Genomic DNA, 10853 nt, shown 5'->3' with positions numbered 1-10853 from the left:
ACACACACACACACACACACACACACACACACACACACACACACACACACACACACACACACACACACACAAGCAATAGGAAGGACCTAGCATCTAAAAATAAAAATGCTAACATTTTAGTGTCTTTAGGAGCGTTTATTAAAAAGTCACAAACAAGAAAATAAGTGAAAAACACCACCACTTTGACTGCAGCTTTGAAACGATATCGTTCAGTGAACTTTTTCAGATATGAAGGTGAACGTTCATTCCCAGCTCAGAGTGGTTTTATCAAGCCTCCTGATCTTTATTTCCAACAAGGTTCACCTTTAAATCACACTGCATTGATTGGAGCTCAGAAGTAGGAAGTCAAAGCTTTTTCCTGTTTCACAGGAAACACTCATCTGCTGTTAGTTCATTTAAGAAAGTGTTTAGCTAATTGTGTTGGGATGTACCTGCGTTTTATATGCTGACATAAATTTGACTTGTAATTAAGTTTTTATTTTGTTTTATTCATTTTTATTTATTTTGTTGTCAGTAGCATTTGCCTTAAACACCTTAGAGATTCTAAATATTTTCAGAACCTTAACTTATTTTAAACAGAAGATAAAGCTCGCCGGAGCAGAAGGAAAACCAAATCACCCTGCACAGTTTATCGGGCTTAAAATTCCTTGAAAGTGTATTCAGATTAAATGAAGTACTGCTCTTGAGCCYTTTACAGTAAATTCACAAGCCTAGTCTGTGAAACTATTTATCAGAATTTTTAATTTCAGCAGTCATAACTTTTGTAACTGTAACTAATATTTAGTTATTGAAGTGAAAATACAATACAATCCTAAGACTATTTCTCTCTTGAAAATTTTTGCAAGATTTTTCAAGTGTTCCAGAAAATGAAGAGGAGGAGATGTTAAAGGAAAATATTGATATTGGGAAACAAATATACAGTAGATTCCCAACTGTTACCCATTCAAATTACAATAGCATCAAAAACAAATATTTTAGACATAATACTATCCAGCATGTCCATCATACTTGGACAGGTCTCCAGCAAATGTCAAAACTGGACAAATATTTTCCAAATACTGTAATTTCTAAATGCTTCAACACAAATACTTCACTTAAGTCTCAAACTCAAACTGAGATGTTTTAAAGGGGGAGTTTGCTGCAGTGTTTATATTCCCTATCCATACAATAACAGATTTGGTTTCCTGCTTTTAGTGGATCCATAGGGAGATTCTCAGAAAAAGTAACAACCTGTGTTTTTTTTTTGTTTTTTTTTTTTGTGCATTTGTACCACCACCTTGTGTCCTAAAAACCAAGACAATAATAGAGATGGCTTTCCATTTGTTTGGTCTCAATGTATACTGATCCTGTCACCTTTAAATTTTGATCATGAGCTGAAAAGATTCATAACTGAAAGGGAATTGTAAATGGCATAAAAAAATAAATAAAAAGGATGAATTTTAGCTGTTTCTCCGTATTTGGAAGTTCATCAAAGGCGACATCCACAAAGTCCAATTTTTCAACATTTTGTTGTACTTTGACTCTCTAGGAGTGCAGAAAAGTTTAATTTTGTCTCTCCTGGTGCTGCAAAGAGATCTTTATATCCTGTTTGATTCATATTTTYAAATCGGAGTGGACCGGTCTGGAAGCAAGAKGGGGCGGTCCTTGAGGCATCTTAAAGGAACAGTAACAAAGCCAGGTGCTTTGAGACACACAYCAGAAAAGGGGTGAAAGAGGGGCTGGTAAAGTTTCAATAAGGAGGAATTCAAACCAAAGCATTGCAGTTCCACTTTCTAAAGACTCCAGACAATTTAAATGTGAAAAGGGAGGATTTAAAAGCACCATATGTCCATTTTAATGTCAAAAAGTTTATATAATACTGTTAGACTGAGCCCCGCCCATCCCATCCAGTTAGCATCTGTGACAACATGAAAGAGCAAAAATGTCAACCAACCAGGGCGACAGCTCAGTCATCATAACAACAGTTTGATTAACAGCAAACCTAATCGGATCTGCTTAAGTTTTTGTGTAAAATGTTTTACAGTAAATTAATTGTTCATTTCATTCAATAATCATGTAAAACAGACATATACAAGAAAAATATACAAGTAAGGATCTAAACCAACCCTGAAGTAAATAACTAAAATCATTTAGCTAGTTGAAAAACTATGGCTTTAAATAATAAATTATATTTACCTCCCATAAATAATAATACATATTTATCATGTTGAAAGATGAAACTTGTCTCTACTCATATTAGCTATTCAACAGGTCTGGTTTGTCTCATAGAAACCTAAAAACAATCAGTGTTTTTGTTAGAACCATGTGGACTTATTTGCTGTCAAACTCTGAAAAGAAATTCAAACAAAACTTGGAGACATAAAAAACACCAGAGAAACATTCATGTTTTCCAGTAACTTTCTTATTCATCACAACATTTAAAATCTACTGCATTTAATACTGAGAATTCATTTAAAAGCTCACAAGAATTAGCATAGCATCCTTCTGAAAAACAACAAACACACTTTGTTAGACTTTGATTGACACCAAAAAGGTTTTTTTGAAGCTAAAAAAATAAAATCAAATTGCCAAAATGTGAGGAGTCTCATTCAGTGACAAACCAGTATTTAGTAATACACAGSTCAAACTCTGAATTCATGTCTCCACAAGCAGAAAGAAGCCAAAGCAGTTTGTCTGTAATAGTGCTGTAATTTGCCACGTTACATAAAAACCAACAGAGACGTCTGGTCGAGGCGGCGTGCAGCATTTAAACAAGTCGAATCAAAAACAGCTTCTCAGGAATAGTTCTTSTAGGAGCTGCTGTCGAAGAAACAAAAAAGAGCCTTATTTGGTGACTCGGGGTTTTCTGATGACTAAACCGACAGTGTGAAACTTCAAAGCTGCAACAGAAGAATCACTGACAGCAAAGGTTCACTTTTTCTGGCTACGTTCACAGAACTGCACCTTAAAAWCACAACAGCATTAACTACAGGACAGCTACTAATACTGAGGTAAACACGACAAAAACATCACATCCATCAAAAACCCATTTTTACAGAAATAAGAGGCACCTACAGTCACTTCAGCCGATCCCTCTGGCTGCTTTTCGTCACAAGTCAACAATATATTTATCTCATGCTGAAATCGGTGGTTATTTCAGGTCCACTGAAATGTAGTTCAAAACAGGACAAAACTAGAAACAGAAAATCTCAGATCGATGAGACAATAGCTTAGTCTGGGTGGCAGTTTTACATTTGTGGCAAAAGCAGCACCTTTTTTAAATGTTTTAAAACAGCCGAATCAATCTGCAGGAGACCACGCTAACGTTCCATTTAAACAAGGGTCTGCAAGGGTCTTGCTCCTTTCCCTCACTAAAATAAAAGTACATTTTTTTGGTGTACATCCTATAAAAAAACATCAAATACATGCAGACCTAAGTGAGTCATGTCTATAGTTAATAATTACCATATTTACTCATGCATGAAACGATCTTGAGTATAACCTCTAATTTACACTACATGCACCATTCGTTTGCACCCAAATTTAAACAGCGTCCGCTCAGGTGTGAAGCACAGAGGATGTCTGAGAAGCGTGTGCAGGAAATGCGAGATCACGCAATAAATCCAGTGATAAATGTGGAAGTCAGAGCAAAATAATTCATTCTGTGGAAAATGGATTCCATACAGTGGAAACTGCATCGCTGTCTATTTCTTGAAACTTCTGATTTCAAAATAAAATACACATGCATTATGTGTGTAAACATATGCTTCATGCTACATGTTGCCATTTGCTTTCCAAAACAGAAAGATACATTTTGACAGCATTTGTGTACAAATATATCAGATATGTATTAATATACAGTAGTTGGGATTTCAACTAAATGACTCTGCTTTTGTGAATTATTTTGAAAATACGGATGTTGTGCTTGCTCCTTTTCCTGTTGGTGCAACAAGATCTTTTGTAGATTGACTCCGGTGCAGCTCCGGCATCTGACAAAACTAGGATTTAATCTAATTTTGGCGGATCACTGCGCTGCCATGTGGAGCCARTATAAATACTCTCATTGATTACAATGGTTGCATATTTGCTGCGGTTGGACAGCAGCGGAGCGGAGCCGTATGTAGTGTAAATTAGGAGTAATACAAGCGTTATTTTTGAGCTTAAAAAGCATAAAAACAATCTAATTGTCATGTATATAGCTACCACTAATTTCAGACAGACTTCAGGGTTTTTCAGCCTTTGCGGCGTGTCCTCTGGTGAGGAAACATGATTTGGGGACACACACTCGAGGACGAGCAGCACGAGCTTCCAGTTTCTTGTGTCTCTGAAAAAAACAATCTGCTCCTAGACCAGAGCAGAAGCTGGTTGATGGATTTATCAGAACACAAGTGTGTGACCAACGTCTTTTAATCGCCGCAATTAACAAGGAAAAACAAACAAGGAAAAGTTGTTACTCCTTTGACTCCGGTGAGTAACAACTACTGTTTATAAGCTTCGCTATTAGGCTGTAAAAACTTACTCCCATGTTTAATACTCCTACATCCCAACTTTCTGGATGATTTTTGGGGTTAAATATCTCATATTATACACACATAAATATGGTAGCTCAAGTTTTTGAATAGTTTTTGTCTTACTGAATTTCTTCTAATAAATTACAAAACTCTTTCAGTTTTTATTACATTTTTCACCATTAGCAAGTGTTTTTGCTGTACTATTAGAACTTACCATATGTGATTTATGTGCATAACAACCCAACGCACACACATCCTTTATTTGTATCAAACTGAAGGCTTTGTATTGACTTTCATTCATTTTTGTAACTGTATTTATGCCTAACCCAGACATTTTCCCTAAAATTAACCATTACAGGTCTATAGTTAACCCTAATCTGAACCAAAACTTAATTTATACCATACCTCTAAATCTAACTAGTAAAGCACTGCAGAGCTGCAAACAAAGAGAGGACATTGAAGAGGTCCTCTCTTGACATCACTTTGATTGTAACTATGGTGCAAATGGTCCTCACTCTGTAGTAGAAACAAGTACACACACACACACACACAAACACACACATACATACACACACCAGTAACTAACTTCAAATAATAAAGTGTTTGATTTTCTGGTGGATTTCAGAGAAATAAATCAGTTAAATGAACTACCTAAAAGATTACTAACAGAAACTGATTGATGCACTTTTCTCTCTGTATGAGTTTTATATGGTTACAGAAAAAAGAATTCAGATCCTTTCATTTACTCYGACAACAAAATTGCTAAAACTTTTCTTGTTCCTCCTCTCTATTGTGTGTATACATAAAAATATTAATTTTCATGAAATTTTCAGTGGCTCTGAGCCACATGTTGCAGACCCCTGTACTAAAAGAAAAAAAATAAAAGTGATTTTTTTTTTTCTGAACAAACAATAATATTACACAGTTAACACTCTGGCCAGGTTTGACTCAAAAACTGACTGCTCCACTAATGCTGCTCGTCACSTTCCTGTGGTGGATAGAGGGGAGTGCAGTTCCAGGAGGGGTCCACTGTGTGGCAGCATGTGGGCAACCTAACTGTGTGTTCAGTGTAAGTTCTCCTCACTGCTGAGGGGGTTTTAGACTAACACACTGTGGCACAGTTCCCCGTCAGGCTCCTGACGTTCACACGTTCGGCTGCTTGWTCACCAGATGTTGGAGAGATTCTGATAGAGAGCGGAGGACAGCTGTCATCAACTGCTCCTGCAAGAATCGACACAGTTAATATTACAGCTAAAGCTGTTGGAGAGAACGACAGTGAAAAATGGTAGAGGTGGGTTTTGTGTGTTTGTCTGTCTGAAACTGAAGAAGGCTGCCACAGCTAAGTTATCTGCAAACATAAAAATGACTATAATGTGATCAATTTTACAAACATTATGTTAAAATTGATGAGGTAGCAGCTGAGACTCATTCCCAACACATAATCTGAGCACTAACTGAGTGGATGAGATCTATTTTTTAAATGTTATACTGAAGTCAGCAGTGCCTGTTTGTAAGCAAAACATCTGATGAGCCAGTGGGCATGTTTTAATAAAACTTTTAAAAACTAAGTRTTGGACATAAATCTACAATTAATTAACTTTTAGAGGTAATATGATGCAAGATGGCCATTTTTGCAGGCACAAATCCTGACAAGAACTCGGTCAGTTTTACAGACGGGATTAAATCTAGTGTGACACCAGCTGAGACTCATCCACAAGACACCCTGTGAGGGCTAACAGATGGCATGCTAGTTTTATTGTTTTGGCAAGGACTATTCAACTGGCGGCCTGCGGGCCACATCTGACCCGCGAGTGACCAAAGTTTGGCTCACCAATTGGGTTCATTCATCTCTTAAGCCCAAACCCCCGGTTTTCTACTTTAATTATTCTAAGTTATTAGACATGGACATGTTTGGTATCTGCAGAAACGTCAGAATCTTGGCTAGAAGCTGCTAAAAATCATTTCTAAAAGCACTTAAGACAGTTAAAGAAACAAGCAGTTGAAGATAAAGCTATGAAAGTGAAAATAAAATTGATTTAAAATTTTGGCAAGTCAGAGATATCTAAATAATATTTGTGTTAAATGGGAGGCATAATGTTTTTTTTTTTGATATAATTTTATTATCACTACTTACATAGGGTTCTGTATGTTGTATTCATGATTAAATGCAGCAAAATAAACTGATTTAAATGTAACAGATCTTTGTAATACTTGGTTTATTTACGTAATGATTTTAATTGCTGGATGTTCGGCCCCTCAGCTGTTGGCCTGCAGTAACTGKGGCCCCTGGAGTGATTTAGTTRAACAGCTCTGGTTTAGGCAATCGTTCTGATGTTCCCTTTCTGTCCTTTGTTTAATTATGAAGTGAAACAACACTACAGCAGCAGATCATAGGAGGTCATAGGAGATCTTACAGAGCAAAACTGTATCAAATTACACTTTTAAAACCTCTATTTACCACATGATTCCTCTGTAGTTTCATTTATCTATGTTTCTTTGAATGCTCCCTGTTCAGTTGGTTAATCCAAAAACAAAGGTGTCCAAACCTTGCTTTGAGATAACTCTCCAAAGGGTATGTTACAAAAAGCAGACACCTCATTCCTCCAAAAGGAAATCTGTTCCTGTTATCTTCAAAAGCCCCCCTTTTTTCCCTTTTAAAACACTGAATAGTTTCAGTTAAAGACTGTTTGGAATCAAACAGCCTCAGAAGAGAAGCGCTCTCTTCGACTGAACCACTTCCAGCTCAGATTTATATTCCAGCTGAGATTTCAGTCAATGTTTTTTTCCGAGGCACGGTTAGAAAACACCTGAAGCTATTTCCAGCGCAGTTAACACTCATTACAGCACGGTTATTGATCCATTTATTTCCATCATATAGTTCAGAAAAAAGCATAAACAGGGAAACTAAATCTGCTCAGCAGAATCTTTTACTGCAATTAGAGAATATCATATCAAGGTTTATATGGACTCAGATAAGTTGCCACTGGTTGCGTTACGGCACAGATTTCCTAATTAGATCTTTAGTTTGGAGGATTGAGGGCTCAGCCTCCCATCCCTTAAATTGTCTAACACAAATGCAAAACAAAAACCGTACATACAGAACATGCTGATAAAACCTGCAGCTAGGATGAAATAGAAGCGAAGGTTTTCCTCACCTGGCTATAGATGAACGTCAAACACTCCTTCCTCCACTGTTTCTAAGTCTTCTTCAGTAATCACTGATGGAAACAAAAGCAAAGAGGAGACTGGTCAAATGAAAAGTACACAATACTTCAGAATCCTGTCAAGTGTAGCATTTTTATTCTACCCTGGTTGATGTAAAATAGAAAGGTATGGTTGCAATAAAAAAACGCTGCTTCCAGTTTTACTTCGATTTAAAAGTTTCTGATAATGATTTCTAAAATTGACCATAGATTTTTTTCAATTGGTCCATGCTCCTAAAATAAATTCAGGTGGAAATGAAATGAAACGAAACATGATGAAGGGATGGGACGTGTGACTGTATCATGGTTTATGGTGAAGGGATGGATAAAGAACCCGTATACGTAAGCAGGGGCCTCATAGGTGGGCCCATTGCTCTCCCCAAAAAGACACTGAGCTTTAATCAAATCTTCACATCCCTTGGATGAAGGATAACAGGTTAGAAACACTCAGATCCATAAAGGCCTCTACATTCTCCCTCCGAACTACTGAAATCAGCTCTCATTGTCACAGTTGCRTATCGAAAATTGTGTCATTTAGTTGCGTCATTCGAACCTCCCTTTCTTGACACAAGGCCTTGACCACACTGTTTCTTACCACGTGCTGTGCGAAGTGTTGTGTAACTAGTCTGAAGTTCGTGGGCGTGTTTCTTTACGCTAAAAGTGCTCATGTACTCRCTCCCAGAATATGACTGTTGTAACTGGAAGCAGACATTTATAAAGATCATCAAACGGACAAAACTCATGACCRGACATATAATAAAAGACGTTTTGCAAGGAGTCCATCCACAGAAGTGTGTGGAGCAACTGGGACAGATTTGTGGACAAATAACAGCATATCAGAGTTTTATTGTTTGTTTGTTTGTTTTGTTTTTCCTGGAGTGTAGACATGGTGCAGTATGTCTGTGAAAATATGAAAGAGGTGTGTGCGAAAACAAACGCTGACCAACCGCGTGATCACACGTTGACACTTTGGCTTTGAATGTACTATGTAGAGACCTAAAAGGGGTCCCCAAGAATTATTTTCCTTTGACTGCTCAGAGTCAGGCATTGGTTTAAGAAGTGCGAAGAGGCCTCTAATTCAAGCCACAGACCCATTGCCATGGAGTCCCATCACCTTTTGGTGGCGATGAGCAGGTTGTGCCCAGTTTAGACTCCAACCAGTGTACTTAAAGTTCAGCTTGTCAAGGTGATGAGAGCTTTCCCAAACCAAAGATTTTGTCCATTTATCAGTTCCAGTGTCTATCTACAGTCCGGCAGCTCCCTCCAGTGGATTGAGTGCTGACGTCTAATACCGGCCTGAAGGGCAGTCCTACAGACTGTTGTTGAAATGCTTACAATGCAGTGTTGATATGATTACATGGGATCAGAATGATAACAGAGGACACTGCTGGTCCCATGTCAGAAGGGTAGGACAGACCCTTGGTCCTGAACACAAACACTGATGGCAGAATGGAATCATACAGCAGATGTATCTTCTCTTGTTGTGAGTYGGCCCACAGCTGTTGGAAACAGACCTCAACAGTGAACATATTAACTCTGGGTCAGAGATCCCGTCCCAGGTGATCCTGCACATGTTTGACTGTGGAACCTCAAGAAGAAAAAGGCAGTCTACAAACAAGTAAGTGAACAGCTGTTGGCATGACGAAAGACCAGGGTTCTCTCTCAGGAGGGGTAAGACATCCATCCATCCAATTATCCATATTCTAACACTTATCCATGATTCATCAAAGAGGCAACTGGTCCAGGAAGAATACCCAGACATTCTTCTGACCAGCAGCTACACTCTCCAGTTCCTCTTGAGGGCTATGTAATCTCTGCAGCGAGTTCTGGGTCTGATACAGAGTCTCCTTCAAGTGAACATGCCCAGAAAACCTCCAAAGGAAGGCACCCAGGATGCAACCCAAGGGCAACATAGGAAGCACAGTCGTGTGTTTTTAACGCCTTGTTTCACTGAGAAATATGAGATGGATCAACTTGTCCAGCTTTAGGACTCTGTTCAGACCTGGCATGCACATCTGTTCTGAGCCATTTGATTCTCTCCAAATGGCACTAAAACAGGTGTGAACACTCTCAACASACATTAAAGAAGTTTAGTCTGGAAGTCTGAACACAAACCCTCATCAACCACACTGTAGGAGCATCTGCTAACATTTGTGACTAAACCTGCCATGCAAAAGAATCTAGTCTTTTGTAGGACCTGATGCTTGGGTTGAAAAGTTTCAAATGAATTATCTCTTGTGTAAATGTCTCACCTGTATTCTGCAGGCTGGGGGGAGTGTTGGCAGGTGGGGGGAAGCTGTAGGACCTGGCCTGGAGGGCGGGCGGCGTCTCGTGGCTGATGCTCTTTGTTCTCTTCCTACACTCCACGGCCAGGCGGCTTCTGCAGGACTTGTGGCAGTTCACCCCGCAGGCTGCAGCCAGAGCAGCGGCATGGTGGGAGGTGGGGTCAGGTTGAATTGAGAGGGGTGAAGGTGGAAAATGATGGTCGCATGAAAAATTGAGGGGAAACAGATTAGCCAGTGACAATATTTCAACATCTGACCTATCAMTTTAAAGTAGGGTTGCCACCTCCCTTAAATGTTCCATTTTTGAAACTAAAACTCATAAAGAGTCAGTGCAAATTGTTACAGGAGAAAATGTTTTTGTCTAATCAATGACAAAAAAATCCTGATTTTTTCTTTTTTTTTTGGTAGGTGTAGATGTTGAACACAGAAATGTAATTTTGTAATGCAAGCTAGAAGTTTGTTTAAGCTGTTTTTGTCTGTCAAATTGGACATTTTTTTWAACAAATTTCAAACAGAAACCTGAGAAACAATAGCACAATGACTGCTTAACTTTGTGAAAGAAGCTGAAACTGAGTTGGTGTGGCTAAAAGGAGCAGAGCATGAGCTAAAAGCTAAACGTAACAATGCTAGTTAAAAGCAGAAGTCTATAAAGTACTTGAAAAAAATAACTAAATAAAAGTAAGAATACCTTAACAGAAAATGATTTTGATAAAAAAAATAATTTCGCTGATAAGTAAAAGTAAAGTAAAAGTCATATAAAACTGTTCACAAAAAACGGGAAAGTAGAAGTACTTTTACAAACACTCTAAGAAATAAGCTGTTGAATTTACTGAACCAAACTAGTTCCACAAAACCAATTTCAGTAAACTGAGCTA

General features: G+C 38.2%; 1 protein-coding gene across 1 annotated transcript in view; it reads right to left on the bottom strand.

The window, feature by feature from the left end:
* Positions 1-4883: 4883 nt before the first annotated feature.
* Positions 4884-10853, bottom strand: part of LOC106528460 (RAS guanyl-releasing protein 2) — a gene marked incomplete in the record, with an annotated part of 111860 nt that continues 105890 nt past the window's right edge. Inside the window, 3 exon segments of the mRNA XM_014023629.1 lie at positions 4884-5711; positions 7646-7708; positions 9946-10104. Coding sequence (XP_013879083.1) covers positions 7650-7708; positions 9946-10104 — 218 coding nt within the window.

The sequence above is a fragment of the Austrofundulus limnaeus genome, unplaced genomic scaffold, assembly GCF_001266775.1.
Source record: "Austrofundulus limnaeus strain Quisiro unplaced genomic scaffold, Austrofundulus_limnaeus-1.0 Scaffold382, whole genome shotgun sequence".
NCBI lineage: Eukaryota > Metazoa > Chordata > Actinopteri > Cyprinodontiformes > Rivulidae > Austrofundulus > Austrofundulus limnaeus.
Note: the sequence above shows the minus strand (reverse complement) of the source record. Positions and strands in the feature narration are given on the sequence as shown.